The 26,577-nt window shown below is 39.9% G+C and overlaps 2 protein-coding genes across 2 annotated transcripts; one reads left to right on the top strand and one right to left on the bottom strand.

Annotated features, from left to right (window-relative positions):
• The first annotated feature begins 875 nt into the window (after positions 1-875).
• On the top strand, positions 876-9,013 carry nudt19 (nudix (nucleoside diphosphate linked moiety X)-type motif 19). The gene is made up of 3 exons (XM_028475880.1): positions 876-1,704; positions 5,013-5,220; positions 7,682-9,013. Exons 1-3 carry the CDS (start codon positions 970-972, stop codon positions 7,888-7,890), a joined length of 1,152 nt encoding a protein of 383 aa, XP_028331681.1. The 5' UTR covers positions 876-969; the 3' UTR covers positions 7,891-9,013.
• Positions 9,014-13,672: 4,659 nt separating this feature from the next.
• On the bottom strand, positions 13,673-15,922 carry LOC114458250 (regulator of G-protein signaling 9-binding protein). Its single transcript, XM_028440619.1, has one exon. The coding sequence runs from the start codon at positions 15,319-15,321 to the stop codon at positions 14,581-14,583; it is 741 nt and encodes a 246-aa protein (XP_028296420.1). The 5' UTR covers positions 15,322-15,922; the 3' UTR covers positions 13,673-14,580.
• Positions 15,923-26,577: the final 10,655 nt, after the last annotated feature.

Genomic DNA, 26,577 nt, shown 5'->3' on the forward strand with positions numbered 1-26,577 from the left:
TATTCTGTCGGGCTTGGGCCATGTGGGGTCTAACTTTATCTAACTTATTACAGCTCTAATCAGGATCATTGATCTAGATAACTGTGAATATCTAGCAAAGAGAATATTTGGTGCTTGGTTGAGGTTTTTTGCTCTCTGAGTGCCCTTGTATATTAGCATAATATTGAACAATGACTTTCTCAAATCTGTATGATTTTCATTGTATTTCATTTGTATTTTTAGCATTATACCAATTACATAACTATATTTAAAAAGTTTTTTTAGTCATCCATGAAAAAAAAACCTTTTTTGACGGCCATCATTAAATGAAATTAAAACAATCTATGCAAAATTCAAGCTTCAAGTTTGAGGTTCTTTTTAAATATGATTCAAGTAAATAAATGTAGTAACCAAGTTCATATCTGCCTGAAATATTTCGAGCAAAAACGTTTTTTATTACTTTGTCTGCATGATGTAACATAATCAAGTTTGTCAATCGAGAAGTCAGAGAGAGGCCTGAGAGATTTTATTGTTTAATGATGGTGTTTTTATGAGGATCTAGTCTTAGTATTGTGTAAAGATGTTTCCTTGTGGTGGTGTGTTGTTGGCTTTGCCATGTGAGCCGTACATACAGTATATTCCATTTGTGACTATGGTATCTGTGGTTGAAAGTAATGCCTTGCTTTTTTTTTTTTTCCTAATTTTGTTTTTTGGTTTGTTCTTGATTTGTGTCTTGTGGAATGCAATTGTTTTTACTCCTTTGAGAGGTTGTATTTTTTCAATTTGTCAATAAAGAAAGAAAAAAGTCAGAGAGAGGCCAATGAGGCGGAGTAAACAACGGAAGTGACGTTGGTAGATTGATGGCCCAGCAGGTCTTCCGCCCGGTAGGGGGCAGTAGCAGCTCATGAAGAAGTACAAGCGAACCTTGAACTTCCACCAAAACAAATGTCAGCGGGTGAATGACCGCTGCTTCCCACAGCTTTCAGAGACATGAACACGGTTCTGAGACACTGGAAGGAGGCGGCTACCCTCATCTTAGCCGCAGAGCACAGGCTCGGAGCGGACACGTTGTTGTCCGTCCGCAGCAGAAACTCTCAACTACCGCCTTGTTCCAGCTTCAACTACAGAGTTCTGATGCTGAAAAGAAGCGGGAGGAGCGGCTTCATGCCTAACGCGTACGTCTTCCCTGGAGGGATGTTGGACTCCTCTGACTTCTCCAGTGACTGGCTGGGCATCTTTAAAACTGTAGGTAAATCTCCGAGTTTTGGTTTAAGGGGTGTCAAACAGCCGATGGAGACCAGACCCCCGATCTTTGCCACAGATCGGCTAAAGCTAGGCTCCTCTATACCAGGGGAGGTCGCCCTTAGGATCTGCGCCCTGAGGGAGACCTTTGAGGAGTCCGGGGTGCTGCTGGTTGTCCCCAAACCAGAGGGAGGAGGAGGAGTGATAAACCCTCCAGAGGACATCTCTGTGTGTGACCCACAGCTGTGCAGCACTGAGCTCTCCAAGTGGAGGACCCTGGTCAACCAGAACCCCTCCAACTTCATCAGGATGTGCAGAGAGCTGGAGGTGATGCCCAACATCTGGGCTCTACAGGAGTGGGGCAACTGGCTGACCCCAGAGGACAGATATGGAAAATCTAGGTTTGATACTGCCTTCTTCATCTGTTGCTTAAAGGAGATCCCACACACACTCCAGGATGAGAGGGAAATACAGCACTTCCAGGTGATCAGCTTTGAAACCTCATTGCATCGGGTTACATGATCTAGATTCTAGATCACGCCTGTCAAACTCAAGGCCCGGGGGCCAAATACAGCCCTTTAAAGCTCCTATTATCCTCAAAAACAGTTTGCGGTCAAATTGACCCCCAGAGGAACACTAATGCATGCAATATGTGTTCAGCACATTAAAAAAATATCATGATAATTGTATTCTTAATCAATTGTACCCATCGAATTAGGAAATATGTCAAAATATTGTCAACTAGTGACTGATTCAAACATTGAATGGGGTGAAATTGACCCAAAGAATAATAGGAGGGTTAAAGCTCCCAATTCGGCCTGTAGGAGAAAGTAAAGGAAACAGCAAAAACACGAATCCTTGTGTAAATCACAAACTAATCGCAGTATCTTCAAATACACAATTTCAATGAAACTGCACATTATTCTAATGATTATATCTCATGATTGCAATTATTTTGAACTTCAAATTGTTTAAAGAACTCTCATTATTTAAAAAATTCTACAATTTTCCTCAAATTATTCATCAAATTAAATAAAAAAAAAAACAATGGTTACCAAATCAAGGAAATGTTGGAGCCTGCAGGGGCTGATATCTGTCACTTCTTGCTTGATTATTGTCGGTGTCTTACATACTTTAAATACTATTATAGGTGGAAGTGCAAACTCGGGCACATGAATGATAAAATTGCTTGTTTTACCACCTAAAATCTGCGGCTCACATGAGATTAAACTGGTCTGTATTTGGCCCTTGAATTAAAATGAGTTTGACACCCCTGATCTAGAAAGTAGAAATATTATCGTACCACTGATGACAAAATAACAATAATAAAAAAAAAAAACATAGCACTTTTTCCATTACTAAAGTTGAATAAGTGTTTTTATTTTGCACAGATTATGTATTTTTGTTCAATACATCCAGCGAAGCAGCACATTAAAAGTAGTCTCAAGGTGTTTTTTCCATGGAGAGATACTGTATATTGTGTCACCTAAAATTAGGGTAGAGCTAAAGGCAATATCAGGTTTTTCATAAGAAGCCAATATCAAACATCCCTACTTGACAGAGATCCTAATGCTAAAATAAAAGACAAAAAAAGTGTATGTTGAGGTTGGGTTTTTTAAATGTTTGCAATGTTTTTATGGGGTTGAAAATGTATTTGTCTGCAACCACGTAGACTGTATAAAGAAAACATTTAGATATTTATCTTGGATACATTTACGATAGTACGATCCAAAACATTAACATTTTTTCAACAAAAGTGAAGATATGTGTTGTTAATGTTAGGACTAGGGATCGACCGATATGGATTTTTTAGGGCCGATACCGTTTTTTTTCCCCCCATCAACTTTAGCCGATGACCGATACGGACTGCCCATTTTCTTGAGCCGATAATTGGAGCCGATACTACTTTTGCTCTTTTAATTTACATCATAAAAATTACGCAATGAAATAACAAATGGTAATAGTCTAAAAATATTTTTTAAAAGGAACATTTATTGAAATGAACAAAGGTGAGGTAGAACGACAACAAGTAAAACATATTTAACAAATAATAAAAACAGTTGAGGTAGAACAAGTAAAAAATAAGAATAAATATGTAAACATAATAAATTCTGAAAATAAATATTTAAGCATAAATAAAATAATTATACACACTATTGCACACAGTAACAAAACTCATTTCTATGATCAGATCAAACTTTACCCCACACAGAGGAGATCCAAAGACATTATTGGTGATTTAGGAAATCACTGTCCCAGTGAGTGAGACGCAGAGAGGGACGGAGAAACACACACACAACCTCCAGCCAGGTCGCTAAATACAACTGTGACCTCACCACGGAACCACGGAACAACATTGGCATTACTTACTCTTATGACAATTGTTTGTAACAGCGACTGTAGGAATACATATAGCCACAATGGCAAGCAGTTCAACAGACGAGGCATTCGGCATTCCCGTTTACCATTTGGACCCATAAACTTGTTTCAAACGAAACACATGTAGAGCACGCATTTGGCATTCATGTTTCCACTTTTAAACTGTATGGTGATATTTGAGTTAAGTTAAACAGTTAAAAGAATGCTTTGAAAGTTTAAAAGTTATCGTTGTGGTGAAGAGTTTCCTCCAGCGCTCTCCTAGTGGGGGAGGGGCTCTGCGTTCTGCACGGCAGCATCTCCAGCAACGGCAGCTGCCTGTGGAGGGCTCTCTGTATATAATGTGGATCAGCAAACGCAGCAGCCCGCATCTGCCGATGTTGATACACGTAAAACACGCAAAAATCGGCCGATTAAATCGGCCGGCCGATGAATCGGTTGATCACTAGTTAGGATGTGATATGTTCCCTCTCAGAATGTGGATCAGTATTATAAATTGTATTTAATGAAGTCTGAATCCTGCTGAACATGAAAACATAATGTGACAGTTTAGAGAAAGAGCCTGTCAAGGACAATATAAGCCAGTCTATATTCAAACAGGTTTCAATGACCCTGTGGCAACAGGAGTGTCTGTCCTGTGAAGGAGCAGAAATAACTCTCCTGACAAATGTATTTCCAAGTACCGCCACTGCAAAACCCAAGAGCCGCCCCCGGGCCCGAAGAAGCAGTCAGGCCAGCAGCAAGAGAAATACATTTGTCATGGATGCACTGGCCTTGGGCTGTGGGATAACACTCATACTGGGCTCAACCTTAGACACGTTGTTCCCAAATACCTGTTTTATGGAATTTCCACTCACCTCTTCCTCTGTTCACAGCCACCACCATTATTCCTAAACCACACACTGGTCACCAAACTGGCTTGACAACACAACAATAAACACAATATACACAACCACAATTTCACATCGCATCACTTAAAACTATTCCTCACCCATTCCATATCCTATCTTGTATCCCTCTTCCCTGCTAACTTCCCCACCCCCCTCCAACCCCTCACCTTGGTGTAACACTGCCCTCTCTTTTTTACATCCTCCCTTTAATAAAGTATTTCTTACCCTTCCCTAGGGAGGGCTGGTGACGGTCACAATTATGCAATGAAATAAATAAATTTATTTAATTGCAATAATAAAATATGCATTGCTGTCAAAAGATTGCAGTTCTTGTAGTGTTAACCTTCGAAAGCATGTGCAGACAAGGTAAAAAAAAAAAAAAAAAAAAAAAAAAAAAAAGAAATAACTCTCCTGCTGCTGAACACCAGCTGTCGACCTCTCATTTATTGACGTCACTTATTGTTGCGAACCAAAGGAAACTACAGTACAAGCTGCTGAACGTTAGCTCCTCCCTCTGTGTTTCAGTGGTCCACACCCACAGACGTCCTACAGAGCTACCAGGCCCGGGAGCTGTGGATCGCCCCTCCACAGTTCTACGAGCTCAGCCGTCTGTGCCGCTTCCCTCTGCTGAACGACCTCCACAGCTTCTCCTGTCAGCGTGCCACAGAGGGCTGTGAGCAGTGGATGCCGGTTCTACTCCCAAATGGCGAGCACTATATATCACTGCTGCCAGGTACTTGTTGTCAACTGCATCTCATGTACTGTTCTTAGCAGGGATTAAAGACACTTTATTATTATTACATGTAAATGTTTTCAATAGTTTCAAGTCATTTCAGTACATTGTAGGACAGTAACATTTTCAAATAACATTGCTAGGGTTTTCTGTTTTTGTGTGATCACGGAAAATAGATGGAATGAATGGAAATTACTGACACGGAAAAAGCAATTTTTTTCTCTATGATAAGGTAGCACCTCATGTGCATGTTTTGGGACAATAATACAAATTTACATGCAATTTTTTTACCAGAAGGCTAATTGAATGTCGAGAAAGTGTGACAAATATGTTATAATCTGCCATTAATCCTGTTCAAAATCTTTCGCTGCATGTCATGGTGAGTAAGGCTGCAACAACAAATCCATAAAATTGACTACTAAAGGCTTTGTTTGTTTGTGTATGTATGCGCACCGCAAGTGTTTGTGTGTGTGTGCGCGCATGGGTGATATTGTGTGTGCGCACGTGTGTTTGTGTGTGTGCGCACAAGTGTTATTGTTAGGGATGTAACGATTAATCATAAGGCAGTTAAAAATCGATTCATAGGTATCACAGTTGATATCGATTTTCTGACAATTGAATCGCAGTACTTTTTTTAACCAGCAGAGGGCGCTATCCGGAAGTGTTGGCGGTGGGCGGGGTCTGCTAATACTTTCTTTCTGGCCGCCTTCTACTCTTAAATATGTTAATAAATGATTCATTACCCCTTTAGCACCGAAAGAATATCTGTATTATTACTTGAATATCTGTAAAAGTCACATTTTTCTATTAGCTCTGTCTGCTAGCATAGCTTCTCTTCTTCACTGCAAGATATCTGCATGCCAACCGACCACTGGGTTACCAGCGCCCTCTGCTGGTCCAAACAAATATGATGTAAATCAGTGCAATGACGTTTTTTGTTTTTTTTAAAGTCCAATTGTTAAGGCACAAAATACATTTTCAGTTGCACTTTTAAAAGAACTATTATGCAGTTTTGTATTGTTTATTATAGAACCAGAATTTAAATTATAGGCTTCATTTTCATTTGTATTATTCCTTTATTTATTTAATTCAAGATTTATTTTTAGTTAAATTGCATTGTTTTGAATAGTTTATCAAGGAATTGTTTTGACAATGAAAAATAAAAGGAAAATAATACAGTATTTTTTTCCCAAAAAAAATTGTCTACAGTCCCATTTTGTAAATGAAAAAATCGTGAGAGAATCGTATCGTGAACCCAGTATCATGAATCGAATCGTATCGGGAGTTGAGTGAATCGTTACATCCCTAGTTATTGTGTGTGCGCGCATGAGTGTTTTGAGTATTTGTTTGTGTGCGTGCACGAGTATTTATTTGTGTGTGAACAAGTGTGTGCGCACAAGTGTTATTGTGTGTGCGCACGAGTGTTATTGTGTGCGCGCACAAGCGTTTGTGTGCGCGCGCATTAGTGTTATTGTGTGTGCGCGCGAGTGTTGTGTGTGCGCACGAGTATTTGCTTGAGTGCGCGCGAGTGTTATTGTGTGACTTGCGTGCGCACACATTTGTGCGTGAGAAACACTATTATTTCTGTTTAATCAGCTTAAGCAGGGTTTAAATGTGCTTTATATATATATATATATATTTTTTTTTTATCTGATTAATCGATTAATTTATTGACCGATTCATCGATTATGAAAATAATTGTTGGTTGCAGCTCTAATGATGAGACTAGTGATCATGTTATCCTGTGATTGAAAATGAATGCAGAGCTTCATCTGAAGTGTGTTGTGAATGTGTCGTGATGAGCAAGTGCTTCAGATTATTATGACTGCATTCAGATCTGTAAAGGCTCTGGTACAAAGACGGTTTAGCTGTTGGTTCATTAGCTAAACTGGTGATTATTTTATCTGGTGACACATCACGCCAGAAGCATCTACACTCACACGGCTGTGATACACTGGTTGGTGTTAATTTGAGCCTTCACACATATGGTTTTGGCATCATCACACATTCCTATCATGGTATTCTTCCTGTTAAACAGGTGTCTGAGGGTCTGTGATTTCAGCGTAAACATCCCGATTTTGCCAATCATTTGAAGCATATAAGATGCAAAATGAATAACATTAGTTGACTACTACTGACCCTATTTAGCATGTTTGGTACAATTTGAGGAAGGTTTTTAGCCAGTAAAGACATCTAAACAGGGAAAGATGAAATAAATGAAAAAGGAAAGGAAAAGTCCTAAGTGACGAGAACGTGATGCGGACATGAATAAACCCTGAAACGGAATTTGGGAAATTTTGAAGTGGAAAATCGGATGCCTTAGATTGCTATTTTTTGGCTCACATTTGAAACAAAACATTTTCATTGATTGTTGTTTGCAATCCTTCCCAAAGAAAAAATAGTTAAATGTAGCAAAGCTTCTATTCTTATAACTCTGTTGTTTCCGTCTTTGTACTTTCAGGTGACAAACTTTATCCTTCAGATTCTTCAGCAAAGAGTGAATCTGATGAGAACGCAGAGCCTCATCTGAAGGAAGAGTCTGCTCTGCATCGTGTGCTGCTCTCAGATCCATACACTATGACTTTACAGGTCACCATCACTCCCAAGTACAAGCACCTGCTTCCTGTTATGGAGTCTACCTCACCTAAAGACTCAAAGAGTCAGCTTTGAGTCGCCAAATAACTCCTGGTACTCCTATGGACATCAAACTTTATAAGCATTAAAACAGAAGAAGAAAAATTACCTGAATTGGTTTGAATTGAAACAGTTATGTTTATGTAATTGCAGCGAGATTATGTATGTCTTCTTTTTGAATAGTATGTTAAGGTTTCATGTCAGGAAACCATTTTCATCTCCTGATGTTTCAATTGTCAACTGCCAGTCTTCGTCAGAGGCGTCTGCTGATCTAACTAATTATTTTTATGTATTAAATGATGATAAAGCAATACCCACCTTCAGATCCTCTATGATTATAGCAGACAATTATGAAGTGTTTAAAGTGGCTTTTTTATCACTTAAATTATAGGTTTTTTTTTTGTTAATAAGTAAATGTTGATGGTAATATTACTGTTGGATAATTAATTTATGCATTCTAGGGAGCATCCCAGTTAACACAGGACGCATGATAGAAATCCAGTGCATCTAATGCTGTTGTTAACTCATGTGTAGTAGAAAAAAATGTTGCATATGTTGTTTTTTTTACACTGAACCTATACCTAAAGTATCCGACTGGAAATCAGTGCAATGTGTGCCCGTGTGCTGCTTCTTTTGAGGTGATTTTACTTTGATTAACAATGATTTAGAAAGTTTGAAAAGTAAAACATTTATTTTGGTTTAAATGCCTTAAAGCATAGAAACATGACTGTAAGTGTCATTATGTGTGTTCATGTTATGGTTGTTTTTCAGTGGGAGTGCAGCATATGTCAGTGATGGCAGCACTGCAGGGTTTTCACCTTTTATCCTGTGGGTCTTCCTGCTCACCGCTGTGTGCTTCATGGAACATTAATTACTCCCATATGATAATTTGAACTTTTTACTGTGGCAGTTTTTCACTTTGACCTACATATTAATGTGCCTTTTGTATTCCTCAGTCGATAAACTGAACTAAGAACGCAGAATAATAACTTTATTCATTCATTTTTATAGACTTTTCAAAGACATATATTTAACTTTTAGGGTAATTTCAAGTTATTATGTATTTATATGAAGGTGCATTGTTTATATTGCATAAAATAATAACATTGGGAGGAAAAAAAGCGTTGTTTCCTTAATTTTTTTGATCTCCTGTTGAACTGTGAACACCATGATTGGAACTGTTGAAATAAAAAACAGAATTAAAACCAAATGTTAAGTGGATTATTAATTTGTGCAATTATTTTCAATAGTTAATGAATTCAACAATATCTAATGTGAAATCTTAGAAAGTTAAGAAAACATACAGTAGGAGGAGTCATCTTAAGTAGATTTTAAAATACATTTTTGCATGACATAGAAGTTAATCTATCATCCAAATTTAGGTTTTGTTAATCTTAGGGTCTATGTCACATTATCTAAATCTGATTTAATATTTAATTGCAGATATCTTCATGTTTAAAATCCATTGTAAAGTGCTTTCTGAAGCCTTTGAGTTATAGAATATTTGGTATTATGACACATTCTGATCTCCACCAAGGAGGTCATATTTTCACCTGCGTTTATTTGTTTGTCTGTTAGAATGATTGCATCAAAAGTGCATGATGGATTTAGACAAAATGTTAAAGGTAGACTTCACGCCATGGAAGATTCCATTAAGTTTTGGATCAATAGACTGATTCTGGATCAGTTTCAAAAAATCAAAAACTCCCTTTCAACATTGCCAAAAACTGAAAAACGTGTACCGTCATTTGTAATGGGTTGGGTTGGTTCCTCAATTACGCCACCAAGTTTCATCCAGATCAGATCTGGATTGCGCATTTCAATGTGCCCATACATTGTGACCTACTGTATTGTTATTAATGAGGATAGAAATGTCTTCTAAGCCTTTAAAGCAGGGGTGTCAAACTCATTTTAGTTCAGGGGCCAAATACGAACCAGTTTGATCTCAAGTGGGCCACAGATTATAGGTGGGGGAAAAAACTACAATTTTAACATCACTGTGCCCTAGTTTTCAATATCGGTTCAATTCAGTTAAAAAAAGATTTTGTTACCAATTCTTTGTATAATTTAGAGGAATTTTGTAGAATTGTTTGTGAGAAATTGCAAGATTTGTGAAAAAATTGAGCGTTCCTTCGAATTATAAAATTTCTACATTCATGTGATATAAACAAAGGAAAAATGCAAGCCCCTAAAAATATTGTGGCATTTCATTAAATTGGTGGATTTCAGATAACTACAACTGGATAATTTGGTAATATAAACAATAATGAATGTTTTCTTGTCATCTTTATTTTCTCCTGCAGGGCCGAATTGGATGCTCTAAAGCAGTGGTTCTCCAACTGTTTTTTGGCTCAAGTACCCCCTTTGTCCGACTGCAACATTTTGCTTGGAAAACTATTAAAAAACAACTTTAGAGCAAAATGATTAACACACATTTTAAAGAATCTCATTTTGTAAATAAGTGGAAAGAAAAAGTATTTAGTGCAGCGGTTCCCTAATTTGATATCAATCATTTCTGGCGACCCCAAAGACATTATTTTCTAGAACTAGTTTTTGATCATGTTTGAGCTCATTACTGCATTTTAATTTAACTCGATTCACAAAGTGAAAGTATAGAAATACAGTTGTTTGATGTGGAAAGTGTCTATTTGTACAGTTACCATACAAACAACCCCTGGTCCTATTGGTACATTTACCAAAGTACACGTACGTAGCGTCTTAGGGTTACGGTGAGGTTTAGTCTTAGTCACATGACCTAAACTGGCCAATGAGGGGCGCTGCGTACCGATAGAATGTCAGTATATTGATATGGCAACCGTACAGATAGCCACTGCCTTTAATGTGTGTTTTTTTACTTAAAAAAAAAAAAGAATAATAATTGTTGAAACATTTTAAAAATCCATTTTAATTTTTCAGAAATTTCAGGCGACCCCAAGGTTTTGAGGAACACTGCTCTAAAGGGCCGGATTTGGTCCCTGGACTTTGAGTTTGACGCATGTGCTTTAAAGTGTGAACCGTGATCAGGATCACTGATCCAGATGTCAACATCTGGAAAAAAAAGAATATTAGGAGCTTTGCTGAGATTTTCCCTCTATCTGAGTGCTCTTCTTCTATATATTATTATTGGTATTCAGAGTTCTGCAAATATGGAAAAAAGATTACAAGAAGAAAGATTAGACTCAAGCCCTTCAGGGATCTAAAAGCAAAGTCTCTTTAAATCATCATTGCTTGTCCCTTCCAATACAAGTGATTTCAGTAGAGAGCGGACTTTGTCAGCTGTTTGAGGGGGAACACCTGACTGGACATTTTCTTTTCTGAAATGATTGGTCACAGATCAGCCCTCTCCACTCTCATTTCCATCTCCCTGACATTTAATGACTCAGCAGTACTGCCCTCCTCTGTCCCTCCTCATTCCTCCTGCTTCACACATTGATGCGTGTCTGTTTTCCACGGTGCGATAGTTGTCGCAGAAGTGGGGATGAGTTGATATAACAGTGTCCAACCTTACAAGCTGTTTGCAGAGTGTGTTGGATGTTTCCATGGCAACCCACAGCCATGGAAACGCACAGCTGAAGTCCAGATGAAGTGTTGATGCAGTAATCTGTGTGCAGCCCTCTCTAAACCACGACTGCTTTAGATGTGCGTTTCCAAGCGACGATGTATTCAAATAACCAATCCTATTTCTAAACACATGTGAATAGTTGCTACTAAGCTCACCTTTGAAGAGTTATTATTCTTAAAAAGATGTGTCCTGTAGCTGGTAAGTGAAGCATGTAATGTCAAATTGCAACATTTTTTTAGGACCTCTGAATCATTGATAAAGTTGCACATGCATGAAGAGCCCTCTTCTTCACCCTCCAAAAGGCAATTTTTAGGGTCTGAGTTTAAGCGTGCTTTCTCTAGTCTACTAATGTTCATCTCGCTTCCTTCCCTCCCCATGTATAATTGATCACTTTTGTATTTTGGGATCTGTGGATAACAATAAGTCCCATTTTCAGGGGTTTACAGTCCATAATTCACAATTAGCAGAATTTAGTGACTTTGTGTTGGAAGAACGTAACGAAAATGGCAGAAATATTCCTGTGTGAATGTCATTCTAATGATTTTAATGCATTAAAATGAGGCTAAAAAAGAAGTAACCTTTCTATTGCTTTAGCTTTCAGACACATTTTGTCTTCCATCTCAATAGCTATTTATTCTTAATGTTTCTCATCAAAATCATTTGCTTGCCCGAAATGATCCTTCTCAATGAGCTTCTTCATTCTCAAGGACATTAACATTATATTTCACTTGTAATGAATAAATTCCACAGGGAGGTCAATGTAGAAGAAGAGGCTCCACTGTAATTGAATGTGACCCATTAAAACTGCAGCTAAGGCTATAGAGTTTGAAAGCCAGGGTCTATTTATCATTTGCAATAACTGCACAACCTTCTCAAGAGTGCAGGTCATTGGGTTTCCATTAGAACTCATTTAATGTGGGACCTTTGGGCTGCAGAAAATTAAAGTTTTCATTAGAATTCATACTAAAGCATTAATTTGCCATTTTGTCTGCAAAATCATGTTAAAAGTCAACCCTTGATGCATGGATATATCCAAAGCTAGAAATGCCTTTCTGAAGATCATCAATTGATTTCTTAATATCTAAGGAAAGATGGATTTTTAAATGTAAAATTTGATTAGTTAGTTATGAACAAAAAACATTGTATGAGATACTTTTCTTTAAGATGGTCAATTGAAAAAAAAAAAAAATCTTCTTATGAAATGAGAACAGCTAATGTATATAATTAAAAATATCTGCTTTAAAATGAAGAGGAAACCTACAGTGTTGAATTTCAGGCTACAACACTGTTTTCTGTATTATAACAAAAAGAAACAATGTGATACATCTCAAACACATTATCATATCTTTAATTCTTGGTTTGCTGTGCTAATACAAAAATGCATACATCGGATTTTAATTTAAAAAAACCCACTGTCTTAATCCATACTATTTGTAATAAGCAAGATTCCTCTCCATTTTATATTGAAAAGCAAAATTCAAGTAAAAAAAATAATAATTATCTTAGCAATGAATCAATGTGTTAAAGGTGCAGTCTGCAACTCTTATAAAAGTGACTTTTTGTCATATTTGCTAAAGTTGTCACTATGTAAGGACAGCTTTACATCAAACTAGTAGTTTGTGTGAAAAAAAAAAAAAAAAAAAACACTCATTGAGTCCCCCCTGCTGTTCCTGCTGTGGTGCATGTGTTGTTTGTGTGCACGCAGCAGCCTCCGTGTGGGCTGCTGTGACACTGTGTTGTTGCTGCTGCTGCTGCTGCTGAGGTGTGTGCACATTGAGAGAGAGAGAAGCGCTGCAGTAATATGCTTTTAACAGAGCATGTTATATTACTGTGATGTTGCTGTCAGACTAACGTTAGCTTGTTAGCTCCTCTGAGGGAGGGACTTTGAAAAGTTTGGAGGCAGGGCAAGAGTGCAGCGGGGAGGCAGGGCGAGAGAGGGATCTGAGAGTTGTGGACTGCACCTTTAACACTCCTCTTCTACTTGAGCAACAGCCGGCGTCGAGCTTTCAGCTCATCCAAGAGCTGCTCCCAGAATACTTTCAAAGACTCTTAAAATTAAAACCATTAAGGAGTTAAAGAACCTTTTCGTTTACAATCAAACACTATTAATCCGCGAGGAGGATAAGTCTTAAGATCATAATCCTGTGCTTAAAAATACCTCTGCGTATATTAGATTTACACAAATGCTTTGCAGTGATTACAGACTTCTTAGAATTATGGGTTTAAAGCAGATTTCTACAAAGAAACAGATTAAAATGACTTCAATGTGTTTTTATTTTATATAATAATAAATATACTTGATTGTATGTACAATATCTGCATGACAAACATTCCTTTCACATGTTGCAATGTTTACAATCAACACTGTTTGCAAGAAAACCCTGAAAAAAGAATGTGAGCAGGCTTATGGTGACCGGTGCATTACCAAATAAGACTCAGAAGGTCTCAGAGCTGGCACACATTGTGATTGGAGTTACAACAACCTGCTAATACAGATTATTATGATGCATTGGGAATGTGCTGACAGGAGGAGTGGGACTGTGCAGATTGGATCACACTCCCATCAATGAGAATTTATCAACAGCATAGAACATACTCTAGTACCTTTGCTTTCCACACAACACACACAAGCCTATAGTTTTTCACTAGATGGCCCATCCTCTGAACATCTCTGAAGTTAAAGCAATAGCTCTGCAGAGAATATTTAACGCCAGGCTACATGTACACTCGCAGGAGCTTCCTCCACTAATCCACTTGGATTACGTGTTGTTTATATCATCCTGCCCTGATGGCCAGGCACTGTCACGTAATTTTATGAGTTTTCCCCCACTCTTCCCACATTACGTGTCCAACCACAGGCCCCTGATCACCACTTCAGGCCAACGCTGCACAAACCATGCTGCCTTTATTCTATAGTAACCTACTTTTTTCCCTTTCCTTTAAAAAAAAAAAAAAAATCTAGTGCAACTCCAGCTTTTTGTATACATTCATGTATCCGAGGAAAAAGGTGTTAAACCTCGTGGGTCTGTGTTTTTCTCTCCCCATCCTCAGCACTGAGCGCTCGTGCTCTGCGCTCCTGTGCTGGGCGCACACAGGGCGCTCTCCCCCGCTGGGTCACCGGGCTGGGTGTCTGTCTGGGTGCTGCTTCCACCGTCCACACCGGATCACATGTTGACCACCAGGTATCCCAGCACCAGAGCCACGGTGATGATGAGGAAGAATCCGATGGCAGCGCAGATGGAGGCAAAGCCCGCGTCCCTGCCTCCTCCTCTTCCGTCCTCCTCCTTGGGCTCCTCCTCACAGATGGAGATCACTCCCACCGAGGAGTTCCCCACGCTCATGTTAGACTTCAGCTCGGCCCCCGCTTCCTGCTTGGCCTCCACGGCCCACGGGGCCACCTGCACGTTCATCTCCATCTCCTCCACCATCTGGGTCACCTGGGTGATCTCAGACTGCAGGTCTCTCAGATCCGCCGTATCGATGTTGCTGTCCGCATCGTACTTCATGTTCTGCACGCTCATGGCCCGGGACGCCACGGCGGTGGTGCTGCCGGTCATCCCGGTTTGGATCAGGTGTCTGGTGGGCACCTTCAGGGGGAAATCCTGCCCGATCTCCAGGGAACGTTTCATGTCCACTTCTAGGAGTTCCATGCTGCTGGAGAACAGCACCCATAGGCGCTCGTACTCGGCCCGGTCCTCTTTGCTGATATTCTTGTCTTTGAGCAGAGAGGTCAGTTTAGTCCTGTTGGCCACAGCCAGCTCCTGGGCATTTTTGCGGGTCTTCTTCAGCTCCTCTCGCAGGTTTTGGGAGTCCGAGGTGCTTCCCAGGGCGATGACCAGATGCCTGTAGCAGGCGGTCACTTTATTCAGTGCGTCCAGCATTGTTTTGCACTCCTCTTTCCCCATGACCGCAGATAGAAAACCAACCCGTATAGATCAAAGCCTACCGCACGGTCTTTGGTGCTGTTGCATCCGCTGGTTTTATAGGTTCACTTTCAAACCCAGCTTTACAAATCCACTCAGCGCTTTGCTCAGAGAAAAGTCCTCTCTATCCATGCTCCTTCCTGTGCGCACAGAGCGGCTTAAATGTATGCGTCCGTAGGCTAAATGGCTTTAGGATGCCTTTTGTTTTTCAGCACAGGATGAGGCTGTGGTGCATGGAGAGCTTAGTGCTGCAGGATGTAAAACAATCCCACCTTTAGGATATGGTGCCTCAGCTACAGGTGTTTTAGCAGCAGCAGCAGCCTGTCACTGCCCTCCACGTCTCTCTCTCTCTCTCTCTTTCTCTCTCCACAGCACCATCAGATGGACAAGCGTGACGCACGGAATGCTTTACGCATCAGTAGGAAAATGTCCTCTTGCAGCATTGTGTTTCTAGGTTCAAAGCTGGTGATCAGATGTCCACTCTGAGCGCCCGGATCGATGATGTTTAAATAGCAGTAATAAGCGCCTTCTGTGGTCACATGTGCGCCCTCCACAGAGTCAATGAGCGACGAGCGCAGAGGTAGGCAGGGAGACAAGGCAACTGCGCTCCCATTGGTTGGATCAAGGAGATGTTTGATCTGAACGCAGCCTGTCATTGGCCGCCGAGCTGCTAATGTGGCCAGAGGCAGTGATGTCTATCAGCAGGGACGTCAAAGCATGGAAACCCTAATCTGTCCCTCTCCGATTGGTCATCCGGACCAACCCCCCCCCAATCCGTCCACCCTCCCCCCCTACACACACATACACACACAGGTAGAACATTTTAAAGTCGAGTAGTCAGAGGTGTAGAGTACTGATATGTCCTACACAATTAGAAGTACTGTTACTTGATTGAAATTGTACACAAATACAAGTACAAGTAAGTCATACATAAAACAAAGTACAAGTAGCTCAATGAAGTAGTACTCGAAGTAAATGTTACTAGCCACAATTTGTCCATTGATTATTTTAAAACAAATAACAATAATTTACTCAGTAACTGTTGGATGTATAAATGTAACAAATTACTTTACTTCTTTTAGATTTAGAAATATACTCAAAAAAGTACAAGTATAGCAACTCAATTACAGTACTACCACGAGCACTACTTTCACATCTGAAAATCCATCTTTTTTGAGCAGTGATTCCCAACCAGGGGTACACATACCACCATTGGTCCTGAGGACCATTACAGGGGCACTCGGAAACAGTACCCAATTAATTTCAAAGTAATAGGAAAAACCTTCCTAGTTTCATTTTCTAGTTATTTTTTTTTTTTAATAAATGTTTTCACTTCTATTTGAATCATTGTTTTGCCTTTTTGTCAATTGACCATTTTTTTAAGTTCATGTATATTCCTCAGAATCCTTTAATGTCATTCATCCAGAAAAGTACAACAAAATCAATGGATTTCTATTCAGTGCAATGAGCTATTGTAAATTTAAATGAACAAAATTTATATTTATGCAAACAAACAATTTTGCTCCAAAACAAAGGGGATTAAGGCAGATGTTTACGAATATATGGGGTGATATTAAAGGTAAGCCTAATAGAGATCACATTGTCCCACTTGAAGTCCCTAAACTCTTACATTTGGCACCCCATAAGCCTTAACAGTTGTCAGATATCAATATTCATGTTATGAATAAAATGCTAAGAGAGGTCTGAGGGGATGAATCTGCATCTTCACCTGACGCACCTGCAGCAGGTGCACAGCTTAGGGCCATGTGCAGATTTGTGCACAGCGTAGCTGCAGATAATGTGTTGTTTACCGAGTCGGCTCCTGCTGTGTGGAGAGGTGAGAGACAGATAAGGCTCTGTGTGTTTGCCTGATTTGCTCTTTTTGCATTATTGAAGCGGATGAGGCCTAATGATGCAGTGAATACAGTGTAAAGCTAATGGACTGAATAGCAGAGGATGCCTGAGGACGTGAGGAAGACGCTCAATGTTTGACTTTCATACAGTGACATTTGCCTCAGCATAAGACTTTAATTTACTTGTGTATTTACATGTTATTACAACAAAAGTTTTGATAGGTACATATGCAACAACATGTCTTTTTTATGTCAGCACTTGTAGCCTATTAGGAATAATAGGCTTTGGCTCAGTATTTGATATTCAATCTTTGACTACTGGTGATGGTTATTGTGACCTGAGACTAATAACGAACATCTTCGCTGAGTCAGACAATATTGGCAAATGCATAATCACTCACTAGAATGATGTGTTTCTATGGAAACCTGTCACCTCTCATCAACCATGTTAATACATTCATCTTGAGACGATCTGTCCTGAGATGGCTGTACATTCTTGGCAATAGATGTGTGATATTTCTTCAAATGTGATCAGTCATGTCATTATCTTATTCACACAGTGGTGATAGCGGTGAAGGGCAGAATCGCAGGATTATAGAATTGGTCGTGGTGTCTGCTTTCCTATAATAAGATTGCTGATAAGCTAACGAGTGTTAGATTCAAGTGTAGGGATGACTCACACAAGCTGTGGTCCAATTGCTCTCGAAGCAAACACATCAGGGGAAACTCAATTTGGATTTTCTGCTCAGAAGCCAGTGAGATCTGCTTTCACTCAGAGGAAGGAGAGTAGAGGACCCTTCACATGTAACATTGCTTCTTATCACTGATGGAATAAAAATAAAAACCTGATCACTGATGGTGTGATTTTTTTTGCCCCCACCGATGTAACAAAGACACTTAAAAGTGTATTGTCTTGAAAATTCTCCAAATGAGATAAGTTAATGACAGCAACGATTTTTAATGTGCGTGCTTTGTGTTGAGAAGTACATCAATATTGTTACTTCTTTTATCAACATGTTATCCAGAAAATGTGAAAACGATGATTTTTTTCACTTTTTGGTGTAAGATGATGTACTCTGTTACCTTTACTAAGGAAGTGATATTTTCACCTTGCATATTTATTTGTTTGTCTGTTAGTAGGATTACATCAAGAGTACTTTTTGGATTTTAACAAAATTTTAATCAAATTCTAATCGTGATCAAGACTTTGGTTGCTACGATTAAATTAACCTGATTGTCTGCAATATTTACATTTAAAATATGGTCTATGCACGCTGTAATAGTGTATTTATTCATTTAGCCTTTGGTACATTTTAAATTCTTGGGTTATTTTTTTTCATTATCATTCAATTTTAAAGTTTAATTTTACACTGTATACTGTACATATATTGTTTGTTTAAAAGTAGTGCATTAAAAACACAGATTTTTACCAATATTAGTGATTATAATTGCGATCACATTTTTGATTAAAATAATTGTGATTATCATTTTGGCCATAAACGTGCAGCTCTACTTAATACCATGGAAGATTCCATTAAGTTTTGTCAGGGATCTGGATTAATAAAATTATTCTGGATTAGTCTCAAAAATTGAAAAATCCCTCTCTGTCATCTTTTGGCAAAATTTCAAAAAATCATATCGGTTGGTAATTGACTAATTTTTACGATTGATGCGTGATTGATGCGTGAATGATCATGGTACCATATGATCAGGATCACTGATCCACATAACTGTAAAACCTGGCAAAGAGGTTATTTAGCACTTGGCTGAGGTTTGCGTTCTCTGACTGCTTTTGTTTACTGAACATTTTAGCTATTGATCCTAATTTGGTATTCACAATTGCTGTTTGTATTTTTTATTCATTTACCTGTATTTATTTATTTGTTTGTTTGTTTGTTTAAGTATTACCTTGCAAGTCCTTCAGATTCCTTGACCTTCAATTACAACACCAATGCGTTCTATTGGAAAGTAATTTATTTTCATGCATCAAAACCAAAATCCTGCTGAAACCTTCCACACAATAACTCCAATTGCTTTTAGTAAATGTAGAACTCCCTCAAGCTGAGACCCATTTCTTTCCTTGAGTGTCTTTGTTAGCAAGAAAGACGACCACTCTAAAAGCCATGTTAATGCACGAACAATGTGGTTAATCAGCTGATAGAATGAAAAAGGTGACGTCCTTTTGGAAATGATGGCTAGTGTGGTTGAAAGAGCCAAACTACTCCCCAAGCAACGACACCACCATCTGCTTTTATCTCAACCTTCTTTACTTCGCTATATTGATTCCTCTCTAAACAAACAAAAACTGAATCTCTCAGTTTATATTGTAGAATACAGAGCACTGGTATGGTTTCATGGTAGCGCATTGGAGCATTAAAGATGAATAAATAAAAAGCCCTATTCACTCAGTCCAATGTTAAAGTACACTCTGCAGGCATCCACCTCACAGAACCTGGTCTAGCTCCACTGCTCACACTGTCTATATTTACACTGCTGTACAGGGTAAGAGATAAAAAAAAACAGTTGAGGAAATGCAGGTTCAATGGGTTAAGGTGAAGAGGAAATGAAAAAAGAAAATGTTTTTCTATGGTAGTCAACAACTGGTGGCATAAAAAGATACAAACTCTATAATCCAGATTAGTAGGTTTCTAAAGGTCCTGGGATTAGCAGTATAATGCCCACTAATGTATCTTTTAATGGAGGCTTCCATCTCACTCTCATGAGTTTCTATCATACAGAATCCAAGGAAATGGAGCATGTTGATGGTAGCTGCAGTGTGAGATAAAGATCAAAACGTAAAGATGTTTTTCCATAATGTGTCCCATAACACATTATGGGAGTTAATAACTTTTGGGTGGCATTTAAAATAAAATCTCTTTGAAAAGCATGGTAAGTCAGCACTGCAATATTATTTTACAAGTTATGATACTTAAAAAAACAACAAAAACAAAATTGAAATAGAAATCACCTTGAGAAAACATGTTAGACTGAAAATATACATGACATGAAGCTTCATGCTCTGAGGAGCAGCACCTAACCACTGAGTTACCATGTGATCAAAATATCAACTTCCCAAACCCACTAAAACAAGAAATTGCAAGGAAATCCCACATCGGAAATAAAACATTACAACTGGATTTGCACTCTGTGCATCCCTAATCTTACATGATCATCAAAAGCTGACTTGATGTCTTGTTACTCATGCAGAAAAAAATCTCTTAAAAGCTAAAGATCACTTAGGTTGGGCTTCAAATTTAGATGTTGAAGTACATTTCAAGAGAGAGAGAGATAACCTGAGAAAGTCTGTCTTTGTTGAATTATTTATAGACCTCATCCACTATGTGGTCTCTTACATGACACTACATGGAGGAGCTGGGGTGAACCACGACAAACTTCTCTATCAAAGTCCAGACCAAAGCTCTCGGCTCAACCTTGACTCATGCACCTGCTGTATATCTCATTTGCACCTGTTTTTATCCTAGACTCTAATGTCCAGGTGATTCACTCACACAAGTATCTGAACTCTGTAAATCCATAAACCAAGTCAAATTATTGTTTTATGTCTCAAGCATGACCCTGTAGTCCATAAAAACAAGAGTCCCCCCAGTTTAACTCAAAACTTGTACTACACAGGATTCACAAAGATCTGAAATAAAGGGTGATAATCCAGTTGCGTCCCTAAATCCTTCAGTTTCCTCAGTTTCCTCACCTGCTGCGTGGAATTCACTAAGAGTGCAGCAATCATTAGTGCACGAGCAGAACTGGTGCAGACCGCCCTATTAAAATGAGTGTTTTGCTCGTTTAATGTGGAGACGTCAGTGCGCACAAGCACTGACATTTGAGAAAGTTAAATTTGAGGCAGACGGACTTCTCTGTCTGCTGCACAAACATTTAATAATATAGAAACCTAAATAAACAAATGAAAAGGTTTGTGTTTTTTTTTTTTTTTTTTAAACAATAATGATATTTTTCCCTCTCATTTAATGTGGGTGCGTCGTCCTGTCCTGTAACTTTGCTCTGATCAGTGCATGCAAAATAGGCAGATTAGGACAGAAACCGTCTCTACCATTGATCTGAGTTAATACAGCTACACAGTCTGTAAATCAGTCTGCGTTATTTGAAGATGAACTACTGACCATCCTCCATCGTAAGGTCTCAGCAACAGAGAGTCACTTGTAATATTTGCAGGCGAAGCCACCCTTCTCCACTTCATTTGCATGCATGTGTAAGAGTGGGCAAAAGTGATCACACTTCAGTGATTGGTCTGGTATGACTCTCTTGTGCAACAGAAAACACTTCAGAGACAATGGTGTATGCACTTCTGGACACTCAGAGCAGCAATACATTTATTGATCAAGACATTTGTGAGAAAATTCATGCAACAACAGAACCAGTTTGGTTAAAGTTGACAACAATGACCGACAGAGGTTCAATTGTACATTTCCAAAGAGTAAATGGGCTCAAAGTAAGGGGTTATTATTCCCAAGAGTACAATGTGTTGCCACCTACTTATAGTCGGGAATACATTCCACTTGAGCAAAATAGTAATCCAACTTGTGAGACAGCAAAAGGACTCTAACAAACTTCTAAGCATTGCAGAAGAGATGCCGGATCTGTTAGACCAGGGGTCGGGAACCTATGGCTCGCGAGCCTGGTGTGGCTCTTTTGATGATTGCATCTGGCTCGCAGATTTCGGCTTTTCAGATAAAACATAAAATATTATCGCTTGTTTTAATCCATCCATCGATTTTCCACTGCTCATGTCTTGTTCAGGGCTTGCAGGATTATGGGTAATCAGGTATACGCCCCCTTTTGAATCAGTCTGCTCGGCCATTAGCTCAAAGCTAACCCTTCGACGAAGAAGATGGCGAAAAGAAAAAAAGATGATGAGTATCGTACATTTCAGGACGAATAGACTGAAGAATACGCCTTTGTGGAGAGAGCAGGTTCTGCGGTGTGCCTAATTTGCAAAATTTTTGACAAAATCGCATCGATGAAATGGTCGAATGTAAAGCGGCATTTCGACACATGCCATGCTACCTTTGCATCAAAATACTGGGAAGACAGCAGGAAGAAAGCGTGCCAAGAGCTACTGAGCAGGGTGCAAGCTAGCCAGCAGCAACTCCGCCTATGGACCCGGCAAGGTGAGGGGGTCGCCCCCTGGACTGCTGGGGGGTGTGGCTGGTGCCTGGCCGCGTCTGGGGGTGGGGGTGCCGCCGTGCCCCGTGGGGGCGACGTGGTCTGGGGGGTGCCGCGGGGTGGGTCTCCGGCCGTGCTGCTTGGCACGTCCCTGGGGTCCGCTGTGCCGCGTGCCCGTCTGCACCATCTACCCTCTCCGGTGGCCCGCCATGTGGACGGGCCGGGCTCGCACCAGACAGGCCTCCTAAAATGAACACCTCACGTCACTCCCAGCTGGTCTGGCTCACTCACTTGGTGCACCACCCACCAAGTGAGTGGCGGAGTGCGCCGGCTCCTTGGCTTCTGGGTGCTTTCTCGGGTGTGTATGTGGGGGGCGGTGGCTGCCTCTCGGCTTGGTGTCTTGAGGGCATCTGAGGGGTTGCTCGGCCGGGGGGGGGGTTGCCTGGGCTCCCTGGCCCCCGCTCTTTCTGCTATTCTGGCTGCGTACTCGAGTCCAGGGCAACGCTTGTGTTTACAGCGGCAGTATCTTGCACATACATCGGTCTACGATGCACTAGCATGCCTTGGACTGCGGGATAAAACTTGTAGTGGGCTTAACTTTAGACACTTTGATCCCAAATACCTGTTTCAGGTATTACTGGAAGTGAAGCGTTACACATTCTGAGATATGTTTAGCTCTGCAACACTTAGGAGTCTCTAAATCCTCCAAAATGTCCATGAGGAAGTTCTGTTCCCAACACCGGCTAAAGCGAAAAGGACACGTTTCGGATGCACAGTTGGAAGCAGTGATCTTGTCATGCCAAACTGCCGTTAGCATAACCGTTAGCGTCGGATGAGAGTACACTTCCGGGTCACGTACTTTGGCCAATCGGTAATGGAGAAAACGAATAAAGGTGTTTGTTTTTCGTTTTCTGTACCGAAGCAAAAGAGCTTGAATTTGAAAAACAAGGCATTTTCCGTTTTTTCATTTTGGTTTTGGAAACAAATATCAAATAATGAGTGTTTTTTTTTTCGTTTTTCGTGTTTTTGTTACATAATGAAAAACGACTGAACGAATGATACACGGATTACGGATACCATCAGTGACCCAAAAAGTGTTGAGCCTTTGACTCCTGCCACTTCCTCCTCCTAAATTTTTTGTCAGAGCAGATCTGTATTCCAGGGAAAGATGGAAGAGAGTCCAATTTCCGACAGAACAATTCTGGAACAGATGGCGCAAAGAATACTTGACTAACATAACAGAGGAGAGGTTCTCATCTATTTTGCTCTTACAGGTTTAGAAAAGCCTTAGATTGCCCTTCTCAGAAAATCCCCTTTAAAAGGCTTCAAGGTTGGATTTATGTGGGTGGAGGAAAGGTGGGTGCATCAGAGATAAGCTTGCATATAGTAGGTCAGAGGCCACTTTATCTTGTGCTATGCTGCTGTATTTTATTTTCTCATTTGTTGAGAAGTTGATGGTGTTATAGTTAGACTGAGTGCTTGTTCTTGGATAGTTATTGTGTTGACAGATGGTTAAGTACTGCCACCTTCCCAAGCCCAGTTGTGTGGGAAGCATTAACAGAATTACACTTTAAAAGGCCCTACATGCATCATGTGAGGTAATGCCATGGACAAATGCATAGATGTAGATTTAGAGACTGCTTCCTGTGCAAACACTGTTTTTCTAATCAAGGTAAAGAACAAGTCACACATCTCAAAAGTTATTCTATGCAAATTTTGTTCATACAAGGTCACTAAAACTGAGAAGTGTGAAATGATGGATTATATCAAGTAATAATTTAATTTTGATATTTACAATATTATACACATATAACAAAAGTTAAAAGATAACAAGATTCTAAAAACGAAGCACATTACAATCACAGTGCAGGAAAACCTTGTGATTGATTAAATAAAAGGCAGTGGCAAAGTGAAAAAGCTTCAGCCTTGATTTAAAGGGTTGATTGATTTGATGTTTAGCAGATTTACAGTTTTCTGGGAGTTTGCTTAGGAATGAGCAACATAAAAGCTGAATGCTGCTTACTCATTTTTAGTTTTGACTAGGGACAGGAAGTAGACCTGAGTGGTCTGGATTGTTCGTAATGTTGCATAAACTAACAGCAGTGGCCTACTTGAAAGTCAGTTTTTGACAAACAGAAGGCCAGAGTAAAGACACTGCAAGGAAACTGTTATTGTGACTGTTTCTGAATACTTAAAGTAGTCTGTGGTGGTGCAGGTGTGCAGCTCAATTGGTATATATACACAAGTTTTCAGAATATGCAGGGCTCGAAACTGCGACCAAATTTGTTTGGTATTTTGTCAATGTGTGCGAGTGAAAATTGAATCTGGTCGCATCCGTGCAAGTGTGTAGGATGACCTTATTTTGAAAATCCAAAAGGATTAAACGGGAAGTGCGTGCTGAAGTGTTCGGGCACACGTAGCAAGAGAGCGCATGGCGGGGCGCACCTAGCGAACGTGGAGTGGGGAGGGGGGTACAGTGCACGCTGATGACGGAGCGCATGTGGGGCGCACTTATTGGATCTGGGGCGGGGGTGGCGTGGAAGAGCGCGCCGAGCGAAGTATCAGAGAGCGTACACGCACAGCTTCCAATATCAGCTGCAGTCTGCGAGAGAGGCTTCTCAACACAAAATGGGATAAAGTCAGATATGAGGGCCAGTCTTCATTTACATGATCAATATAAATTAAATCAAACATTATTCTTTATAAATGTATAGAATTGAATACACTGTATTGTTTTAATTGAGAAAGTATTTTTTTCGGCTCCGGGAAGACTTTAATCCAAGTGAGATGAGGTTAAATGGCTCCTTTGAGAATAAAGATTGCAGACCTCTGTCCCATGGGAAGAGGGTTAGGAAACCCCGCTAAAAGAGCTGGCCCCTCTGAATCGAATTCCATGGGGTGAAGCAATGCAGATGCTAAGTTGGTTATACAACTGTTAAGTACAGCATTTCTGCATTAAAACACTTTTTGGTATGCCAGTAAAGTCAACTATTCATCAGCATGCATGTCTATGCTGGAGATTTCTTCCTGTTAAAAGAAAAATTGTTAGAAGGGAGTTTTTCTTCCCACTGTCACTTATGCTTGTTCATGTGGATTTTCTTGGGTTTTTTTTAAATTTTCCTTTTTATTACAAATGTAATGTTTTGATAGCACTTTGAAATTATTTTTGTTGTAATTAGCACTATATAAATAAAGTTGAATTGAATTAATTGGAATATTAATAAAACAAGGCTGGAACTGTTTATGCTTCCATGTTGGAGGAAAAACAAGCCCTAGAATGGGCCTTTCTACTGATTCATTCTTTTGCACTTCTTTTATTTGTGTAGTTGTATGTAATGTATTTTCCATGTTCTCTTGTGCTTTGTGCTCTAACTCAAACCCAGCATCATATTTTCTCCCTTTCTATTCTGCAGCACAGCAGACACAACCACGTGTACACAAACAGACATGGGGGACCAGCTTGAGTCACATCACATATTCTCTCCAAACCCCTCTGCTCTCAACTCAGCTTTGCAACACTTCACTTCACTCCAAAAATGTTGCATGTCGACAAAGGCTAGTGGAGGGGACAGCACTGAAATTACAATGCATATGAAAAACCAATGGTTGCCCCATTGGGAAACATTATTTGTTGCACGAGCACTTAGCCTTTATTATTTAATCTGACAAGACTCCTGATTACATAGAGATGATATCAAGCAACCTGCATGTCTTGGCTGCAGTTCACAAGTCTCTAATGCTTTTTCTAATTCATCCAATCAGGGATGAACCAGACAGGGGATATGCATCAGACTGGGAAAGCCTTTAGGACCTCAGTTGCTTCTTTGGCAGTCTGTCAGATGCTCATCTAGCCATAATGGACAAAGAAGCAGTTCTGGAAATGGAAAAGGCTTCAGTCCCCAGATTCAGCCTTTAAGCTGCTTTAGAGGATTGCTGGGTATTTTTTCTCTCCCTCCCTCTAAAACAGACAGCTGATATTGGCTCAGAATCAGAGTAGGGGGGTCAGGAGCCTTAAGCGTTCACTGCGCAGCTGCAGATGCAGAGCAAAGAAGATCCAAGCTGCTTGGTCTTGGCTTTATAATCTACTCTTGGGAGACACGTGACTGCAGAGATTGCTGCCAGGAAGGTCCTGCCGCTCCCTGCTGGGAATGTCCTACCATAACTGGGCAAGTTATCCTCAGCTGACCACAAGATTGTCAGTTCAGGTCAAATCAAATGGTTTTTTAAAAGTGTCTCTCATGGCATC

The sequence above is a fragment of the Gouania willdenowi genome, chromosome 3 (assembly GCF_900634775.1).
Source record: "Gouania willdenowi chromosome 3, fGouWil2.1, whole genome shotgun sequence".
Lineage (NCBI taxonomy): Eukaryota > Metazoa > Chordata > Actinopteri > Blenniiformes > Gobiesocidae > Gouania > Gouania willdenowi.

Bases quoted from the DNA above. Each gene is read 5' to 3' on its own strand.
- nudt19 (XM_028475880.1), top strand. From the start codon at position 970: ATGAACACGGTTCTGAGACACTGGAAGGAGGCGGCTACCCTCATCTTA. The intron at 1,705-5,012 runs GTGATCAGCTTT...TCTGTGTTTCAG, and splicing joins GGGAAATACAGCACTTCCAG to TGGTCCACACCCACAGACGT. The intron at 5,221-7,681 runs GTACTTGTTGTC...TTGTACTTTCAG, and splicing joins CTATATATCACTGCTGCCAG to GTGACAAACTTTATCCTTCA.
- LOC114458250 (XM_028440619.1), bottom strand. From the start codon at position 15,321: ATGGGGAAAGAGGAGTGCAAAACAATGCTGGACGCACTGAATAAAGTG.